The following is a 21,931-nucleotide window of genomic DNA, read 5'->3' on the forward strand; positions in this document are numbered from 1 at the left end:
TTGTAATACGATTTTCGTTGGCTTCCGAGCTTCTGGGAGGATAATTTCGAATGGTTGGTTCAATAAAGTAGAAATAATCTATTCGATCCGCCTCCAAGTTGGATGAACTATCATTAACTTACTTATTGTGTATACTAAAATTAAGTTAATAAGAAAAAATAGTTAGTGAGAATTAATGAGTACATTATTTAACAGTTCGAAATGATCAATTTTACGTCGTTCCTTGATAAAAATGCATGAAATACAAAGATGATTGTATGTTTATGAAAACCTTTCTAAAACAAGATGATTTGTCTTAATTTTTGCAATGAAGTACCGAAAATAGATAAACTTTTATAAAATTTAAAAGCTCCAAGAAATTAATTAGTTGGTTTTGTTAGAATGCCATTAGGGGCCGTTCAGATACCACGTGGACAGAAAAATGAGATTTTTGACACCCCCCTCCCCCTCCGTGGACAAGCGTGGACATTTGGCAAACCCCTACCCCCCTTCCCGGATGTTCACGTGGACAGATTTTAAATTGTTTTTTTTCAATAACTCATTTTACAGTTAGATAACACTACTTTTTGCCTGTTTGTTATTGGAATGGCTGATTCAAAAAAATAGAAATAGCTTCACCTGATATAACATAATTTTTAAATTTCTTAATAATCATATTTATTACTTGCTTTCAAGTGGCTTTTGATTGTTTAAACTTAAACTGGAAAGCTTTGTAATTCTATGATTCAAACAGTAAGTATGTCCACGTGGACATGACCCAAACCCCTACCCCCCTCTTCGTGGACAAGCGTGGACATTTCCATACACCCCCCCTCCCCCTAAGTTGTCCACGTGGTATGTGAACGGCCCCTTATAGGTTCAATTAAAATTCTATTGATTTATTAAAAAAAAATCATAACTCGTATCTATTTTATTTATTTATTTATTACAAATCAACGGAACACATATTGGTCCAAATGATGACATTAAATTAATACAAAAAGAGTACTAAATCTAATTACAGGGTTCTCAATACACTTAAAACTTTACTACGGAAAACATCTCTCGAAACGTCGAAGTCGAAGTGCTCAGAAAAACGGTTGAATGTTTTCATTACACCGATGATAGCGCTATTAGCTCCATAATTGTTCAAACGAAAGGGAAAATACAATCGCAAATCTTGGTTTCTAAGTCCACGGGGTCGCACACTTAGAGGAATGACTTCTAGGAGCGTGGGGCAGTCAATCCGCGATGTTAAGAGATCGGCGACGAAGGAAGCTCGTGTTGCGTTTCTGCGGGATTGAAGAGTGTCTATGTCTATGAGACGGCATCGATGTTCATAGCTTGGCAAGTGAAACGGGTCTTGCCAAGGCAGGTGTCTAGTGGCGAATCGCAAGAAGCGCCGCTGTATAGCCTCGATCCGTTCGGCTCCATTCTGGTAGTAGGGACACCAAACAGCTGATGCATATTCAAGGATAGAGCGAACAATACTGCAATACAAATTTTCAGGCAATACACATCCTTGAAGTCCTTGGACACTCAAAATAAGAATCCAAGACTTCTCGAGGCTTTGTCGACAACGTAGTTTGTGTGTGTCCTGAATTCCAGCTTCCGGTCTAGAATTACACCCAGATAATTGATGTGTTCTACGCGTGCGATTGGCTCATCTCCGAGGAAGTACTCAGCGGAAAAAGGCTGCCGCTTTCTTGAAAAGCTGATGACTGCATATTTACTGCCAGGCAGGCAGTTTATATCACACCAGTGTGCGAAGAGGTTAAATTGTTAAATTTTGTAGGAAATCAATATCGTTCTGGCCGTTGATGTTGTAAAATAGTTTTAGGTCATCAGCATAGCATAGCTTTGGGCCGTCGAGGAGTGAGAGCGCAACGTTGAAGTAGATTAAGAAGATAATCGGCCCTAAATGGCTTCCCTGAGGCACACCAGAAGAAGCAGAGAATTGTCTGGAGAAAGAGTCCTTCGTGCGAACTGTTAATTTACGTCCTGATAGGTAGCTCCGGAACCAGTCAAGAAGAGTTCCACAGAAACCCAGGCGTTCGAGCTTTCCAATGGCAATATCGTGGTTGACTTTGTCGAATGCCGCATCGTTACCATTCTATCCTCGCTACAGGCTACAGGCTAGATTGAACCTCGTGTAACTTTTGACACAGAGAACAGACGTACAAGCTCGAACAAAAAATCCTCAGAAAAGTGTTTAAAATTTCCAATGCTGACATCCAAAAAATACGTTGAAAATTGAATTGAAACAGTGCCATCTATTGCGCCGTTCAAAAGTTACAAATCAAATTTTCAAGGCCCAGTTTTCGAAACGGCGTAATCGAATAGGAACTCATCAATAATTAAACTAATGCCGCTCTAAAATAGATAGGTTCAATTTATTGCTAGATAATTGCAATAAGAGTTACACTTTTGACTAGACAGAATTTCACTTCCTTTTCATTCGGTTTTTATTCGGTTCCTTTTTATTCGGTTTTTACTTACCTATTGACTTTTTTCGGTGAGTGAAACAAATTTTACTTCTCTTCGCCCATCATAAGACCTCTCCCAGAGTAATACAAAACGTTAAATAAATTGAAAAATTAAAAAAAAGTTGTTTCACTCACCGAAAAAAGTCAATAAGTGAAAACCGTATAAAGTACCGGTGATAAACTTTCATTCATTCCTTTATTTTTGCACTACTGAGGCAGTCTAAATAACTAACAGTTCTACAATAAATTTTAGCACTTCTTGAACGGTTATCATCAGAGGACGAATTGGCTATATCTAGTCAATTAGGAACATTATTGACGATCAGCCTTACCCATCAGAACTGATTCTAGAGATCTTAAAGCGGGTTACTTTCAAGTATCACTTTTGCATCCCATTGTTAAAATTATGCACTTCTCGCTTGAATGAAATTGCGATTAACTTTGGTATTTTACCATTATGCAACTGAACGAAAGTGCTACGAAACTCCTGGAACATGCTAAAAAGTTCATACGGCCTGTTAAAAACTGACCAAAATTTTGTTTTTTTTTCTCAGTTTGGTTTTGACAGTTCTCTTTGGTGTGTTTGGAGACATCTGGTGGCCCAGCCAAAAAACAAAAATCGGTTCAAAACGATTGTTGGAAATTTTACACAAGTTACGTGGGCTAGCTTGTACGTCTGTTCTCTGTGCTTTTGATTCAACCGGTAGAACATTTTCCAAAACTTCAAACATGTTAGCTTCATATTTCAAAAATACGCGTTGTTTCTTAGATATGGGGATTTTTTTAATATTGGAGAGGTTTTCGCCGGGGATCTTCAGATCTTCCTCAAAATTGAAAATTTGATTCATTAGTACGACTTAAAAACATATGTATTTTTTCAGATTTCGAACATTTTAATTTTTCAAGTAAGATTTTACACAGTACTTTTTACATAAACTTTATTTTTTTTAAATTTTAAACATGAACCTCTTAAAAAGAAATCTTTTTGTATTGAGATTAACAGTGTAAATTAGTTTAATGTATCGCCGCATTTCCCGCATATTAGTTATTTTGCTGCCAGACGTGCTGAGAACAGTAGCGTCTATTACCAGGGGGCTCAATAGAGCTTTTTGGTATGGGGGAGTGTGGTGGGCCGCTACAAAAAAAAAAGATTCGGTTGAATTTTTTTGTAAATAAAATGAAACCATATTTCAAAGCTCCATGACTCTGTTATTTTTCAACGGAATTCATAAAAAAGCACATAAAAACGCATTGAAATTTCATTAACTTTTCAAATAAAATATTGAAGTAATGTCCTTGAACATTAAAAATTGTAAATAAGCTTTAAATTGTGTCTTAAACACTTGATGACTCTAAAATTTCTGAACATTTTTTCACGAAACGAGTATATAAAACACCATCCCAAACTGGAATTATGTCTTGATCTCGTCTACAACTGACATCTCAATTAATGATGACAATACGACGTAATTAGACAAATAGTAAATTGGGTTATTCCACAATAGATCAAATAAATTGGTCGCAGTGGATTTGCTCATACAAAAAAAAACAAGTTAGTTGAAAAAATTCTTCTAGAATTACATTTCAAGGGTGTGTTTTCAAAAGAGGGCCATTTCTTTCTCGATAAAATAATAAGTTAAATTGATTACAATTTACTACACGCTTTAAGGTCTTCTTCCCTAATATCATAGATTTAGCCGAGGTTGGAAATGGAATGAATGGATTCCTAGCAGATAATTTTGTACTACAGACCCCGTTCGATTTTGGCAACACGTCCGTACATTTTGTGTTGCCAAAATCGAATGTTGCCAAAATCGATCGGTTTTTTCCCAACTTTTTTTTGAGTTATTTTTACAAAATGACTATTATTATTATCAAAAACGTTATTTTAAGTCAATTTGTGACCACTTGTAGTCATTTTTTATTTTTTTCATCAAGTTTTTGATGCATTTTGCACTTTTCTTGTTTTGTTTTCAATGGTTGTTTTTATTTGTCATAATTGCTGTTTTTGTCATTCTTCATCTTTTTTAGTTGTTTTTTGTCTTTTCCAGTCTTTTGTTTGAATTTGTTTTTTAACTTTTTGAATTTTTTATCTTTTTGTAATTTTTGAGTACTTTATAAAATTTTTAAAAAACTTTTGTTTTTATAATTGCATTTTATCAACATTTCAGAACATAAAAACGTATTTATGGTATTTGTTTAAATTAAATTGGTCTTGTTATAACGAAAACTAAAAGGTAATGTTGTTTCTGGAAACCGTTCGATTTTGGCACATGTGCCAAAATCGGATGTTGCCAAAATCGAATGTTGCCAAATTCGGATGTTGCCAAAAACGAACGGGGTCTGTACTAAGTGAAGTTGCCATTTGAGCGTTTTGATGTGCTAACCGCACTGTACTGGCCGAATTGATTACTTACACCCTTAGAAAATCATACACAAAAGTGAAACGAAGTAAAAAAAACACGTGCTTGAAGCCAGTATGGAGCTGGTAAGTACGAGTATCTAGGAAGTACGCACAAGGTTGTAGTGCTCGGAACTAAGCAAATATTATGAAAAAATCATATAAAGAAATAATTTTTCTAAATAATTCGAACATTAAAGGCACGAATTCGTTCGAACTGATGGCATTGTCGTTGAATCCCCAAACCGGAGTTTTCGTCAATATCAGCGACGGCGACAACATTGCATATTGACCAGACATCTAAAAAATTGCTTCCAAGTGTCGGAACCAAACAAAAGAAATGATTGCCGATTACCGAGGTGTTTGATAAGTTTTTTCATCTTCTCTGGTTGGCAAGGTTGCCAATCACCAGCGCGAAAACTTCGGGTTCCAACTGCAATACTGCAATACTTAATTTCAATTGTATTGCAATTTTTTTTATTGAAATTATAAACTCATTGCCAACTGATGTACATCTAAAACAAGACTTTTTGAGATTGCAAAAATCTTCTTAATTAATCCGGTCGTGAAATTCGGATGGGCATAATAAATAATGAGTTGGATTGAAAACCGCACTGGAATAGATCGACATCGCTTCCTGATTGAGCTCCCGAATAGGATTGTACCATGAAAAACCCAAGAATTCCACATTCATAGACCATAAATTACATAGTTTACACAATGATTATTGACATCCACGATACCGTGAAATGCAATTCACAGTTTTAGACCATACATTTTATCGTTTTTGCGAAAATAACCATGGAAAAGGGGTGTTGTTTTGCAGCGTGACCAAGAAAAAAATGGCGATTACCCATACATTGGAAAGCTATAAAATATAAAGTTTATGGCTTTAACAGCTTCCATTTTTTGGCTCCTTGAAGCCTAAAAATATGAGCCGTTTCAAATAAAGAAATTTATAAAAAAAACAGCTTCCATTTTTTCACAATAAAACCATGAAAACCTATTGTTTTTCATTATATTTTCATTAAAGCAAGGATGATGAAAGTCATTGTTATTAATATTTGGTGATCGTGGAATAAAATTTTATAATTAAGTTTCGAATTTTTATCTTTTCCTAAAATACATTACATTTCATTAATTTACATAGGTAATCAAATCACATATCACTTTGTTAAATAACCAATAAATCATAAAAAAAAACATGTTGAACATAAACTATTTTCTGGAACAACCGCAGACCATAAGATGTGGGATCTTTGACTCTGAGTGACACTGAAACATATTTCGTCCGCAGACCACGGGCCGAACGTGTAGTATATTTACGTGCTGAATTAGAAGGACAGTACCGTCAAACGGGACATCATGTAACAGCGGGGTTAGATGCAACTTTTGTACACCACAGCACTGCTATAATTTTTAATTTTATATCGTATCGAGTAATCTTTTGATGAATATAAAATGCTGACATAATTTTCAACATTTTGAGCTAGTTTTTTAAAGTTTTTCATTTTCTTTAAAAATTAAAAAAATCTCATTAATAAATGTGCAGATTTTAACATTTTTCGATGCCGTTGAAAAACTTTACCCAATAGGGCGGTCCCCTTGATGAAATCAGCTATAGACTTTTTACTGTTTTAATCATCCTATTCTAAGACTGTTGGTGTAATTTTTTTTTTCGATCAATCACCAATTTTTTTTAAATTAATATTTTTATAATTCAGTTACCGGCCTAGGGTACGATGCAACAAAATGCAAATCAAAGAGACAGTTTGTTAATCTCGTTTCCATATACTCGAATATGATTGTTTTGCATCACTTATTTGTTTCCAATTATTGTTGTTTCATAACGCATTCGTCAATATTGAAATTTCATTCATCCAAACATTTATTTTTATGATTTCAGCTAGTATAATTTTTTGTAGTGTAGTACCCCTGAATTTATGCCATATCCTTATGTTCAGAAAAAATGTAAAAATTAGTTTCAACAGAACCAGAAATTACTACAATTGGTGTTTTTATGCGTAATGGCTTATATGGCATCAAAAATTTATCAAAAACTAACAATTACATACGTTTTCATTAGATTTTTCATTAAAATCAAAGTTTGTTTCGAGATACCCTTTTCCTAATTACAGTGAAATTCGCATGTTTAAAAAATAAATAAATGAACAAACTAATAATTATTCTGACTACGTCAGTTTGAAGTCCTACTAACCTTTAAAATTTTGATGCATAAATGGTATGATTAGCTGTGGACGGGAGTTTTTTAGAAGCCATTGAAGTTGAAAAGTGCTGCATGTTGCCCCAGTTGACGGTATTTCGATTCTTTATTGGTCTCTTAAAAAAATCTTGAAATATCTATTTTTTGAAGGCTCGCAAACAAACACCCATTTTGATGAAATCAAACCGTTTAGAATCAAACAGGTTCATTTATGTGAGAGTTCAACTTTTTTCCTAAGTAAACTTATAGTTTGGTGTAGTTTTTGTTGTATTTTGAGGTAAATTTTTGATATTTAAAAAATAGGATCATTTTCTAAGAGCAAGCCAATCTGTTTGAATGAAAAAATGTTTGAAGGAAAAAATGTAATGGGAATAGTGCGAGGGAACTGAATGAATGCAAAATTTCATTTTTTTTTTGTAGTTAATATTTTTAGCTCCTTAATTTATGCAGCATCATTGTCCATCTTTCGATTTCAACTGTTGTTCGGTCTTAACACATTCAGGACCGTGATGTTGTTTTTTTCGGACCGCTAAGAGCTCTAAACCAAGAAACACCAAAATTAAGCAGTCTTTATCTCAAAATTCACTGGTTCAAAAGCTACAAATTTAGTATCTTTGAGCTAACGAAAGTTTGTGCTTAATTTTGTAGAGTTTCATGATTAATTTTATATTATTTGAGTTCGTTCCGAACTGTCTTAGCCTTTGATAAATTAGCATTGGTAAATATTATGAAGGTGTGATGTATCCTGTATGATCAAGAAAACTCGTTAAAACCGTCAAAATAGAGACTGGGGTAACATTGCCCAAAAAAAAAGAACAAAGACGAAATAGATTTTCAAATCAAATTAAAAGTAGTTTAATAAATTTCTGCAACCATTTTTTACGTTCATAGGAGTCCTGGTACTGGAGTACTGGTTTAAAAAATATGAAACATGCCACATTCCCCTTTACAAACAAAAATAATCTTAAAAATTGAAAAACAATGATCCCAGCAAACATTTTTAAACTTTGTTATACGTCTCATATACATTATAGAATAATCGTATGAAACTTTAAAAAACAGCATTTACCCACCAAAGTGGAGGCAATATACGTACATACATATTTGCAGCTTCTGGCTAAAACGATAAGAGTTTACGATTTGGGCGATATTCGACACCATATTCATACATACTGAAAGAATACAAGAGAGCACAGGTTTTTTCTCTCAATGCATGCGAGCCGTTGCCTGCGACAATATTTACTGCCGCTGTTATTGGACAATTCTTGCAAATACACCATCTGATTTTTAGCAATCTGGTTGCACTGTTGGTTGCAAAGAGAACAACAAAGCTGTTCTCTCCCTTGACCCACGCGGGAGAAAGCAAAGGAACTGAATCGTCTTCAAAATCTGCAAACATGGCAGACTTTTTATCATATCCGATTGAAACCATTTAATCCGACTTCGAGTAACGATTTTTACGACTTTTTACTTGCGTTAGTTGGAATTACCATTCGCAGTAACGTTTTTAATGACTTGAGTTATCATTTTGATGCGATTTTATGTTTGCTGGGATCAATCTCACCCCGGATTACGGTACTACAATTCCAAAAGTTGCGCTCTTGGCAGTCGTATTAGGTTCACGAATTTGTGAAACGTTGACTAAAGAAATACCTTTCAAAAAACGTAGCCTGTACCTTTTGATCTGACTCCCGAACCGACTGTGTTGGATCAATTGACTCATTTCATTTGAAGCTTCTTGATTCAAAGAAATAATCCCAAAAATAATGATAGCCTCGCTAGTCGTGGTATAGAATGGCATTTTATACCCCCGGCCAGCCCCCACTACGGAGGAACATGGGAGCGTGTCATATGCAGCGTGAAAACAGCATTGTACACAATGCTCAATGAGTCCAAAAGAAGAAGTTCTACATACGCTTCTTGTAGAAGTAGAGTATTTAGTGAATAATCGTTCGCTGACATTTGTTTCTGTCGAACCAAGTAATCCTCGAAGGAAAGTTCTGCGATAATGAGGAATTTTTTAAGAAGCAGAGTATCCTAGCGAATATCCTAGCTACTGGTTGACGTTTTTTCATTGTTTGTTGGTTCATTGTTTGTTGTTGGATGAGTTCATTGCCATACTCAAATATTTTTTAGCTTTAGGTCAAATTAAAAAAAAAAACAAATTTTATAATCTTTGATAATAAACGGTCTCTTAAGTTAGCCAACAGTGTTCAAACTATGGTGAGTAGAAGTATAAGAGGAAAAGTGCTCAGCCAAATTGAAATTATTTGTTATTTTACGGTTAGAAAGCAATACATTCATCTTGAGCTGAATCTTTATTTCATAAAAAAAAGGACCAGTGACCAGATAGATTAGTTTCCGTGATGTTTAATGAAATAAACTAGTAGAGCTACTGAAATTGGCCTATGAAAGAACGCCGTAATTTTCTATCCAGCGGCTAATTAACTGACTATTCATAACATATGACCATTCAAAATATCCATCATAAAAGAGATCATCAGGCAATGGCAACGGCTAATGGAATAGTGACGAAAATTTCAACCCAAGATTACAATAAAAAACGATGAACGCAAAGTGTTTGTTTTGATTATCTACGCTGTGTAATCTTCATTTCTGCATTAGCGTCCAATGTGCAACATCGAAATATGTCTGCTACGGTGTGGTTCCACATCTGTCAACATATGATTTCGAACACAGTAGGTCCTCCGTAAATACGTATGCTGCGACTCTCTCTCTCACTCCAAGTAGGAAGCTACACACCCATGCCAAGGCTGGGAAATACCGGATCATGACCTCTTTTATGAACTTACTACTTTCCGACGTCGCTTTCCAGCAACCCCTTTTGGCAAATCGAACTCGGAGGTCCCGCTCGTTGGTGGTTCACGGAATATCTTTTCTCCATTACCCGTAACCAACAACTTGTAACAGCTCATGAATAAATTTTCCGACTGCAAGCGCTTAAAAAGGAGGAGATAATTTGAAGGGCGTTTTTGCGTTTCCTCAGTGCTTCCTGTTGTCAGTTAGTTGCTGATGATCCCTCTTATCCCTCATTGCTAGCGATGCTCAACTTATGGTGTAGGGTTGCCATTTCGAAAGGATTTGAACATTCGGTTGATTGCATGCTAGTTAAATACAAACAAGTTTCATACGTATTCAGTAAGGATGCGTTACATTTTTTCCACTTTTCTTATATGATAAATTTTATCCATTTTTGGTAGCCCTACCCTACTTTTACTTGTCGTCTTTTTTGGGTACATCGTCGGCCGACTTTGAATCACTTTCCGCAGCGATACTGATGAGATTAAACATAAAATCGAGCGAGAGGGCTACCTCGACAATGCCACTTGTTCGCACCCTAGTTTTATTGTTATTGCTGGGGATTCGGGCAGAATTTGATACATATTATACACAAATTACTGATATAATACACAACGTATGGCACTTTTTATGCTAGTTTTCTGATCTCTGCAGGGGTTAAACGTGTTTTTGATACGCAAACTGTATCGGAAACAAAAGGTTTGGATGTGCACTTTCCGTCGTAAATCAGCTATCGAAAATTTGATAATTCTGAACAAATCCACCAGTGGGAATTGGACACAGAAAACAAACTGCAAAAACAGAAGAAAAAAACCTTCCACTTTCTGGAGGGTTCTTCTAGCCATCTACTTGATGCAACGAGAGTCCATTATCTTGTTTCTATTATCCTTGACATGGACGGTGAAAGCAAATCTTCGTCCCAGTGTCATGAGAATCTTGTTTTATCTTCTTTATTTTCGGATTAAAACGAGGGTTACTGATTGGTCGGTACCAAAAGGAGGATGAAAGGTGACTAATTGTTTTTCTTTTAGGATTTTGTACTGTGATTCCTACTACCGGGAGAAAAAGATTCAATTAAGCATTGTGACAATATTATTCACCATATGGTCTGTGGAATGAACAGAGCTTTTTCATGTTCAAAATATAATTTTTTTTTAGTTCAATATAATATTTACTTGGCATGGAAAATGTTTGAGTGAATTGTTTCGGTAAATATCGCCAAACTATCAGTCAATACCATCTGTAACCACTTCCAAAAATATTTTAAGTAATGGATGCAATCTAAAAGGCCGGAACAACTTTAGAATCCTTCTTTTGTTACTCGGAGTTGGAACATCTCGAAGGGGGGGGGGGGGAATAAAAAAAAACAATACAAAAAAGGGGAGGGGGGGGGGGGGTTGACAAAAGAAGAAAATGATATTTGTTCCAGCCTAATTAAAAACGAAGAATCCTTATTTTTTTTTTAATTATAAAAATAAGAAAAACAAAGTAACCTATGGGTTCTGAAAACTGCAAAGCTTTGGAAATCAGGCAATAGAAGTAATAAAAGTAGTATAGCTACATGCGGGAGTGATCAGAGACAAAAAATACTGGTAAAAATTAATACATACAATGATTTCTTTCGGTAAAGTCCTTGGTTGTTCTTGTTATGTTTCATCAGACGTCTTGACATTGATCCAAAAAGCATTTTATATACGAACACCAACACATACAGGATCTCAATGAAACTTGATGTTTCCTCGAAGGGAGTCTTTTCGTACATCTTAAAACCACCAACCCACAGAAAGTGTACTATGTATGCCGTCGTGACCGGGATTCGATCTCATGCCCGCTGGCTTAGAAGACTTGAAGGCTATCCCCTACGCCACGGGCTGCGGCTATGATCGTTTTTAAAAGCTGATTATTATTGTGGAAAACAAAACTTATAACACTGCAACAAAAATAGTTTATATAAAGATTCCCAACTCTTATGAAAACCGGGAGACAAAAAAAATAAGCGTCACCATCAAATATGAAGGCAGAAATGCAACTAAAACACAGTGAACACTGTTAGCAGAAAAAACTCATGTTAATCAGTTTTTATCACACGGTGGGACACATGTACTCAATTGAGAGTTATTAAGCACAGCAATCAAAAGTCCCATTAACAATAACTAATTTGTGCACTCAAAAATCTCCAGTGTCAGAAATGAGGGTGTGGATTATTTTATGCGCAGCCACAAAATGGGACTGCACACTTTAGATCTGTGGATTGTGACATTTGTGCTATATTTCAAATCAGTACCTATTGAAATTAGTTTTTTTTTTAATTTTTCTACTCGCTAACCGCTTTTTGTGACAGCAAAAGATTGCACAATATTCAAATTTCAAAAAAAAAAAAAATATATATATATATCAGCATGATTGTTTCACTTTGAAGAAGACTCAAAATTTGCAAAATTAACAAAATTAATAATAAAATAATATTCTTCAAAATTTAACACGACACTTCAGATAAAGTAAAATGCCACAGTTTTATAAGTTGATCCAGCTGTTTCTATCATGCAGCACTTTGAGTATTGTGTTTTTCTAACTTTTTTCTTGCAGGCCATTTAGCTAAATTTAGTTCTATGTACAAATTTAACAGAGTAAATAAAGGTAGCGGTACACCTCAGGTGAAAATGAAAAATCTTCTCTAGCCAGTAACTAAAAATAGTTGAAAGATGAATTTTGAACTGGTCTTAAAACCTCCTAAGATGTTTTAATTTCGATTCCTCTGATTTAACCGTAGGAATGTTATCACATTGAGGGAATCAAAAAATAAAATCTTAAGAAGTTTTAAACACTGCACACAAAACTTTCGAGGCCGGAATTTAGCAAAATTTTGCTCAAATTTGACCAGCTAGAAATTTAGCAAACGATTTAGCAATTTTTTTCTACTACAATTTTAGCAAAAGAGAGAAAAAGTTAGCCGCCGGAATGTTTTACCGAAATTTTAGCAAAAACCGGCGGAAAAGACCGCGGGGGATTAGGAATATTGATTTTTTTTATTTTTTCTATAGAAATTCTGGAGGGAATATGAAAAAGTCAACACAGATTATTTCACTTCATTTATTTAAAAAAAAAATGCAAGTCACTTAACTAACTAACTAATTTGTCCACTTGATCTTTAGAATTGGTCTTTCACCCGGGTGAAAATGGTTCCTTTTTGTCGATCATCCTGCAATGATGGCCGGCAGGAACAACCTGGCGAAAAACAAATAATTTCGCATATTAAAAGCCGGATTTTCTCATGGTCGAATCGAATCCTACCTATTCGCTTCCGATGTTTTATCCACCTTCCGTCGGCCACTTGGCCATCACACCTTGGCACCACTAGCAGTGAACCCGATTCCGTAACCGCATTACTGTTCATTCATTGGTAAGTTCCTAGAAAAAAACAGAATTTCCTGCTTCAAAAATCGATCTTCAATTCAATCTGTTCGTGTCATGACCGGTTCTTTACCTGTACGCTTCCGGTGTTAGTCTGGCTACCATTTCGTCACTGACTTATCAGCCCCGGCTCCACAGGTTCCGCCAATCGTACTGATTCACGTTGATTTATTTTTCTTTCTGTCGTAGCCGGCGGCTGCTATCCGAACAAAGCGGCTAGCTAGTTGACTTTTTTACTAAATTCAAGCAAAATAAGCATTTTGCTATCGCGTTAGTAAAACAACCCTTATTGCTAATCGAAAGTAACGCAGTATTTTTGCTAAGTGGAGGCTCGAAAATTTTGTGTGTGAGACTGGCTTGAAATTCAACTTTTCACTATGTTCTTAAATTATAAATTGTAAAGTATTCTTAAATTATTATTTTCTTTATACACTTTTTTTATTCATTGCTGATATAAATAATCAAATTAAAAACACTGTGAACGTTAATGTTTTCATTATTATTTTAACTGTTTAAGTTGGAGTTTTTTCACAATCGATGAATCTGAATGCGGTTAGCTCAATTTTACTGAGTCAGTAGCATTTGTTTCTGCAAAATTTAATCAAATTACTTCAGAGTGCATTTTGAATAATTTTAAATTTATTGAAAACATATCACACAGCAAGAAAAAATCGTGTAATTTTAGATTGAAAACGATGCACGAAAACGGAACATCGTTTATAATCTAAAATTACATCATCATTACATTGAGGCGTGTAAATTTAGACCAAAAACGATGCACGGAAAGGGAACAGCTTATTGTCGTGTAAAAATACACAGCGATGTAAAATTTTAGATTTGTTTTCGGGATACTTGCATTTTTATGGAATATTATGAGCCTCTTAAAAAGAAAAATTACACTAGTTTACTACTATTAAACATTTATTTAATAAAACATCAATAGCGAAGAAAAACAAAGTACACCCACCATCGCGAGCACCACCAGACTGGGGCATTCTGCTGATATTCTAACCGGTCAGCGTCACTAGGGGACCAGGGGGAATTCCGTTCCGGACTGTCATGGTCCGGATCCATATGTAACTGTCGGGTCAGGATAGATTTTGCTTACAAATGCCTCGGATTGTTCAGGAAAATTCCTCTCCTGGCAATCAAATTCCGGATCTCTGCCACTTTAAAACCTGCCGTCGCTGTAATCAAGAAATAAATAATTAATTACAATAACATAATTCGTTTGTTTGCTAATTTTAAAACCTACCACTTTTACCATAGAGATGATGGAGCTTCGTCTTGGAACGAAGACACTCAGTTTCCGAAAAATGACTCGACTGGCAAATGGCACAAACAAACAGTTTCAGTCAATTTTAAATCAAACAGATATAATTTTACACTGCTTGTGATATAAATTTCATTGGCCGCTTTATTTTTACATCACGGAATGTAAATTTATACCAAAACAATTTATTTTTATTCGCTTTTTGAAAAAAGACTAAAATTACATCAAAAGGAGTGGAAAATTACATCTTTTTTTAATTACACTTGTGAAAAAATAGATCACTCATGTTTTAGATTCCGTATACTTTTAGAATTTTTTTGCTGTGCAGAGTGCATCATGATCTGCACGCTCGTATCATTAAACACAATTTGTGAGAAATGTTGACCTTTTCCGTCAGCAGGTGGTGCTGATGTTTGTAGAAAGAATGTCTGTTGGAATTTATATGAAAAATGTCAAGAGCTGGGTATCTTTATATCTACTATCTTTGACTGCAAGCTTATTTATTACCTTTACAATAGATAGAGATTTTCATTTTTTAGTTATGTTTCTCACACTGAGCAAAATAAAAGAAGGCCTACACACAAAATTTCTGGGCCGGAACTTAGCAAAAATAGTCGGTTACTTTCGATTAGCAATTAGGCTCGTTTTACTGACACGATAGCAGAAAGCGTATTTTGCTTAATTTTAGTAAAAACGAAGTTTGTTGGCCGCCAAATTTTTTTGGCGGTAGCCGAATTTGCCGCCGCAAAAAAGAAAAACAATGTGAATGAAATTTGATGTCAGCCGTGTCTTTGTGGACCAAGTGGACGACGAAATGTTGGCCGAATCGCAACTGGGAGCATACAGGTAAGAACAAATCTGGAAGCAGACACATTTTCTGATTTTGATATGTTAAATTCTTCTTTTTATCAGGTTTCCGCTGCAAGTGGAGGAAAGTCATCAATGTCAGAGAATGGACGGGGATGATGCGAAGTCTAGGCAGAATAAAAACTTTCAATGGTTTCTGTTGGTCGACAAAGGAAACATCCGGAAACCAGCAGTACTAATTCTATTTACCGTCATCCGGAACATCCCAGTTCAGGCGCCGGAAGAAAATTGTCATATGCAAAGTAAGAATAAGTGTTTTGAAATGAAGTGAAAGTCCAAATAAAAGTGCAATAAAATTTGTAATGTGAAATATAAATCGTGTATTTTATATCACCCTCTCATAACCTCCTTGCGTTTCCTGAGAAAAAATAATAAATTTTGTAAATTGACATTTTTCCCAGTCTTTTTCTCCGGTTTTTGCTAAAATTTTAGCGAAATTATTCGGCGGCTAAATTTTTCCTTGTTTGCTAATTTTTAAGTAGAAAAAAATTGCTAAATTGATTGCTGAATTTCTAGCTGGTCAAATTTGAGCAAAATTTTGCTAAATTCGCCTCACAAATTTTGTGTGTATCCTGATTTTTGCTTGTTAAAAGATGGGCGAAGGGCTATCGTTTAAATTTTCTTCTACAGTTCGTTATCAATTGTTCGACGGATAATTCAAGAATAGATTTTCTGATTTCTTTTTTAACCGATTTGCGTGTGTTGAGCTAAAAACATTACTGTTTCGAGAAAAACACGTTCAAAGTTTGACAGCTCCACAAGCTCCCAGCAAAAATATTATTTTGTTTCCTTTATTTCTCGAAAACCAAATATTCTTTAAATAACTTAATACCATCGAAATGTAGGTCTTCGAACGTACTTTTTCACCCAGTTGATAACTCAGTTTGTTTACATTTGGCGCATTCGCCCTATTCAAAATTTGCTACCGATTTGTCAAATTGAAGTCAAACACGAATGTTGCCTATTTTTTTTAATCTGATAGAAACATTAACAACAATAAAAAAAAAAAGTAAAAAAAAATGGAACGGGCTCACCAAAAATGATTAAAAAGGTGGCAATTTTGTATCCGGATGCATTCTGCCTGGAAAACTCATCCTGGTATCCACGGGAAAGTCCACGTCACTGAACGGGTTCCATTCCCCCTGATTGTCCTGAATTCCATCTTCCGGCTATTGTAAATTTTTAGAACTTTTGCTGTTAGAAAAAAAACGCGTCGTCATCCTTCAGCAGCAGCCTACCAAGTACTCTATCGTTAAACAATTTAGAACAAATTGTAAAAAAAAAATATCAGTATTTTGAACTCTATTGTGTTGTAAGCCTACTTAGTTGAACAATTCAACTGAATCAAAGCAATCGAAGGATTCCTTTTAATTCAACCACGCACGGATAAAAAACTCTTCAGGTTGTTATCAAAATTCGTACTCAACCATTTATCCTCTCGTGGCAAAGTATCATCTGATGGTTGGCTTCATCGTATTTTCGGGTCAGAACCAAACAACCATATTTATGTTCCTGTAGACGCGTAATATAACTGATAAATCTATATATTTTTCTCCGTGCGGTAAATGAAAAGTTCAGATACCGGTATTTCGATAGCAGCTTACTATCTTCTTCAGTGAATCAATCGAAAACGTTCACTGAAGAAGATTGTAAGTTGCTATCGAAATACCGGTTGTAGAGGATTAATGAAGTAGAAAATAAAGAATAATAATAAAGATCGAATAAGTAATTTATAAATAAATGAAATGTATATACCCATGGTAATTTGAAATTCTCGTGTTTCAAATTGAGAGTAATTAAACGTCAAATTGTGGTTTGAGAATCAGAGTGTGCGTTTCGCCGTTGCAACAGGTTGCAACGAGGCGCGGGCGAACGAGTCAGTTCCCGATCAGGAGAGCATATCAAAATAATAACTCAAACGTATCTCACCAAGATATTTACATTTAATTCAGTTATTATTAAGTATTTTAAATTTTCGATTTTAAGTTTCTCCAATCTGAATTATATCTTATTTTGATTGACAGACTTGAATGGAGTTGAGCTCATTTTCAATAAAAAAGATTTTTTTCGGATTGTCCTGAAATAAAATGATTATATCATATTTTGATATACGTGCAACTTTTTCTGAAACACGGACATCGAAGTCAACGGCCCAAACCGTGCATTAATGGGTTTCGCTCAACAAACCCATAAAATTACATCCAATTTTTGGGAAACCAAAAATGGAGCATGGGTTTAGTAAATAATGTGGTTTATTGACATTCCACTGAAAAATTTTCTCGAAGCACTCATATCTTGATAAGTTATAATTTTGATAGGTTTTGTTCTGTCCAATATCAAACTATGCTATCTGAATGAGATATAATCTTGAAAGGAGCATATCTTAAATTGATATAATTTAGCATAGATCGCATAGATTTTTTGATAAAATTTGAGATATTTTAACATCCTACGAGTACTGAATTATAAATCATTTAGATAGAAAAAAATAAGTATCAAAATATCTCATTTTGATATAATTTTGTTTTTCCCTCCTGATCGGGTTATTCAGCGGCTGTTGGTAGAAACGGTTGTGTGAGTCAGAGTTTTAATCAGTTGTGCAAGGTTTGGATGAAAAAAAAGATGGACTCTACCGGCGGATTCGACACCGGTATCTGAACTTTTCATTCACCGTGGTTGAACTAAAAGAGAACCTTCGATTGCTTTGATTCAGTAATTTGAACAAATTTTAGATAAAAATTTGAGTGACTGTCAATCTGGCTTTAAAATATTCATTCATTCCTGGCGAACGTGATGTGAATAAGTTTCACACATAAGAAGAGTGGACAATGAATGAAATTTGGAAACAAAATGGCAGCTTAAAATATGTATCTAGAAACTCCTGTATTCATTTTTTTTTATTTTTTTTTTCTTATACTATTGCTAGTTAACATTTGTGATAAAATAGAAAATTGAAAATCGACTTGGCTAGCATAAGGTCTTTAAAGTTTACTAAAATTGCACAGGTGACGTCATGACCGGAATATTGAAGATCTATGTGATCAATAACATAATGGTAAACTTTTTCTTCACCAAAACAATCGTGCATAACAAGTTTTCATTTCGAAAAAATCTTAAAATAGCGACACGTGAAAAAAGAATGGGTCGCCATTTTTGTTCCATGACTAAATATGACATAATCCCGTCCCTGCTGTCAATCATACATTTATTTCTTAACATATACAAATAAAATAGGGTGGTGTTATTTTGGCTGTGTAATCAACTCAAGACAGTTATGAAAAATTCTTATTGTTCTGGATATAAAAATGTTTGCTCAATTTATATTTACATATTAAAACAAATCAAAATTCTCATATTTTTTGCAATCTACTTCTGTTGGTTGAAATCATAGCGATCATAAACTTAGCCTACTATCTACACCAGTGGTTTTCAAAATGGTCCCTACCGCCCCCTTGGGGGAGTTGAGAGCTTCCAAGGGGGCGGTGAACTTAATTTTGAAATTTGGGAGGCGTTAGAAGAGCTCAAGGGGGCGGTGAGGTCGTAATTCACAAATCACGAAACAACGTTTTATTTCACAGAGTTAAGTTAAGTTAAGCAAATTTTTGTTCCAGTATCTCAATAGTTTTTTTTTTCTTAAAATTTATCTAAAATATTTTTATTGTCACAGATTTTGTATACGCTCTACATGTTGATCTTGATTTGTGAGATTATTTTGGAATATAATTAAAAAGATTATTGATTGCTTGATAATCTTTGAAATGTATTGCCTTAAAAATTCTACTAAACAGAAAAAATCTCGGAAAAAATCTGTGCTCAAGGCGTCATCTGTGATTAAGTGATAGATTTTTTGGATTGAACATATGAAAATTTTTTTTTAGGTTAGAGAATTTATATTTTAAATTCTTAATTGTTCATCTTTATTTTATTCGATTCCAAAAATCAAGTGCCATTTGCCATGGATAAAATTTTAATCTATTCGGATATCACTAACTTTGCCGGAATTCAGTTATTAGAATCTAGTGTAGGGTACGTACTCTTTTAAGAGTACATGTACTCTTTTTCGATCGAAAATTGGGCGTACTCTTCTTTTTGTGAAATTATACCAAATGTACTCTTTTTTTGTTGAAAGACATTTGATCATATAAACCGACTTATTTTTTCCATTGAACTTGATTTACATCTTATTCAAAAACTATAAGAGGAATACAGCTTTCAACAAATTACTTTAACATTTTGTTCTAATAATCATGCATTTTTAGTCGTTGTAATTAGTGAGCGCGTTAAGCTCCTTTGAGTATGTAAGCAGTAATCAATATGCACAAAATTAAGGTATAGTACAAGAATATTTTAAAAGAAAATTTATGATTGTCATGTAAGTCATATAACTTCCAAGACATTAACAGTTTTTGATCGAATTGAAATATCTCGGTGCCACAGATAGCACGAAATATGTACAGTAGAACCCTGCTTATCCGAGCTACTATTTTCATTCAAAATCCATGTAAAAATGTGTTTTATCATCGCGATATATTGTTAAAGAAATTAATTTTGAGGAAAAATTACCTTAATGGGTTAAATTCCTTAAAAAACGGTATAAAATTGACATTTTTGGCAAGTTCAAAATCTAAAGTTGCCAGAAACGCCAGGTAAATAGAAAAATCCCATACATTAATCCATGCATTTAAGAACCGAGCTTTGCGCCTGAATGATATGCAAAACCAGAGCAAAAGGATTGGGATTGTCGATGTATTTCGTTTAATCCGAGGTTTCACTTATCCAAGGTGGTCCCTCCCCCCATTACGTCGGATAAGCGGGGTTCTACAGTACATCCTTTTGAATACCATCCGGGCGCAAAGCTCGGTAAATATTAGGATCTTGGGTCAACCTGATGGCTGGGATAACACGGGAGCTCAGAAAACTGGAGTTTGGCTGAACGGGGTTCTACTGTTCCACGTTTCTCCTGACTTTTGGATAAATGACCTCAATGTACTCTTTTTAGTGTCGCGGGATATGGTAACCCTAATCTAGTGTATACTTTAGCCCGTGAATGCTGCACAACTTGGAGCAGGATTAAAATTCAAATTTGCGAAAATAATACTATTTTTACGTTATTTGAGCGGCTTGACAGTAATTAATTTGTATTTATAATGCAAAATAATGGTGAAATTAGAATTTTGTTTACCAAAATTAAGGATATATGATTTGGGGGGGGGGGCGTACTCTTCTTTTTGTGAAATTATACCAAATGTACTCTTTTTTTGTTGAAAGACATTTGATCATATAAACCGACTTATTTTTTCCATTGAACTTGATTTACATCTTATTCAAAAACTATAAGAGGAATACAGCTTTCAACAAATTACTTTAACATTTTGTTCTAATAATCATGCATTTTTAGTCGTTGTAATTAGTGAGCGCGTTAAGCTCCTTTGAGTATGTAAGCAGTAATCAATATGCACAAAATTAAGGTATAGTACAAGAATATTTTAAAAGAAAATTTATGATTGTCATGTAAGTCATATAACTTCCAAGACATTAACAGTTTTTGATCGAATTGAAATATCTCGGTGCCACAGATAGCACGAAATATGTACAGTAGAACCCTGCTTATCCGAGCTACTATTTTCATTCAAAATCCATGTAAAAATGTGTTTTATCATCGCGATATATTGTTAAAGAAATTAATTTTGAGGAAAAATTACCTTAATGGGTTAAATTCCTTAAAAAACGGTATAAAATTGACATTTTTGGCAAGTTCAAAATCTAAAGTTGCCAGAAACGCCAGGTAAATAGAAAAATCCCATACATTAATCCATGCATTTAAGAACCGAGCTTTGCGCCTGAATGATATGCAAAACCAGAGCAAAAGGATTGGGATTGTCGATGTATTTCGTTTAATCCGAGGTTTCACTTATCCAAGGTGGTCCCTCCCCCCATTACGTCGGATAAGCGGGGTTCTACAGTACATCCTTTTGAATACCATCCGGGCGCAAAGCTCGGTAAATATTAGGATCTTGGGTCAACCTGATGGCTGGGATAACACGGGAGCTCAGAAAACTGGAGTTTGGCTGAACGGGGTTCTACTGTTCCACGTTTCTCCTGACTTTTGGATAAATGACCTCAATGTACTCTTTTTAGTGTCGCGGGATATGGTAACCCTAATCTAGTGTATACTTTAGCCCGTGAATGCTGCACAACTTGGAGCAGGATTAAAATTCAAATTTGCGAAAATAATACTATTTTTACGTTATTTGAGCGGCTTGACAGTAATTAATTTGTATTTATAATGCAAAATAATGGTGAAATTAGAATTTTGTTTACCAAAATTAAGGATATATGATTTGATATCAAAACAAACACATCAATCAGTTTAAGTAATTGTCCAGGAAACTAAATAAAGAATTAAATGTTTTCTGAAAGTTTGTAGCAATACGAGGCCCTTGGGGCCAAAAGGGTAAAAGTGCATAAAA

At 34.6% G+C, this 21,931-nt stretch overlaps 2 protein-coding genes and 1 long non-coding RNA gene across 11 annotated transcripts in view; 2 read left to right on the plus strand and 1 right to left on the minus strand.

Annotated features, from left to right (window-relative positions):
* LOC129738769 (inhibitory POU protein) overlaps window positions 1-21,931 on the plus strand; it is a 151,659-nt gene that overhangs the window by 118,770 nt on the left and 10,958 nt on the right. The window lies entirely within an intron of this gene.
* On the minus strand, window positions 13,005-13,512 carry LOC129738773 (uncharacterized). The gene is made up of 3 exons (XR_008735633.1): window positions 13,395-13,512; window positions 13,202-13,318; window positions 13,005-13,135 (listed from the first exon to the last, which is right to left on the minus strand). It is a non-coding gene; the product is annotated as an uncharacterized LOC129738773 (long non-coding RNA).
* On the plus strand, window positions 15,176-15,764 carry LOC129738772 (uncharacterized). Its single transcript, XM_055730060.1, has 2 exons — window positions 15,176-15,440; window positions 15,507-15,764. Exons 1-2 carry the CDS (start codon window positions 15,361-15,363, stop codon window positions 15,730-15,732), a joined length of 306 nt encoding a protein of 101 aa, XP_055586035.1. The 5' UTR covers window positions 15,176-15,360; the 3' UTR covers window positions 15,733-15,764.

This window comes from Uranotaenia lowii, chromosome 1 (assembly GCF_029784155.1).
Source record: "Uranotaenia lowii strain MFRU-FL chromosome 1, ASM2978415v1, whole genome shotgun sequence".
Taxonomy (NCBI): domain Eukaryota; kingdom Metazoa; phylum Arthropoda; class Insecta; order Diptera; family Culicidae; genus Uranotaenia; species Uranotaenia lowii.

What these genes read in the sequence shown, in the direction of transcription:
- LOC129738772 (XM_055730060.1), top strand. Translation starts at nt 15,361, where the DNA reads ATGAAATTTGATGTCAGCCGTGTCTTTGTGGACCAAGTGGACGACGAA. An exon ending in TCGCAACTGGGAGCATACAG is followed by an intron (nt 15,441 to 15,506) that starts GTAAGAACAAAT and finishes TCTTTTTATCAG; the next exon opens with GTTTCCGCTGCAAGTGGAGG.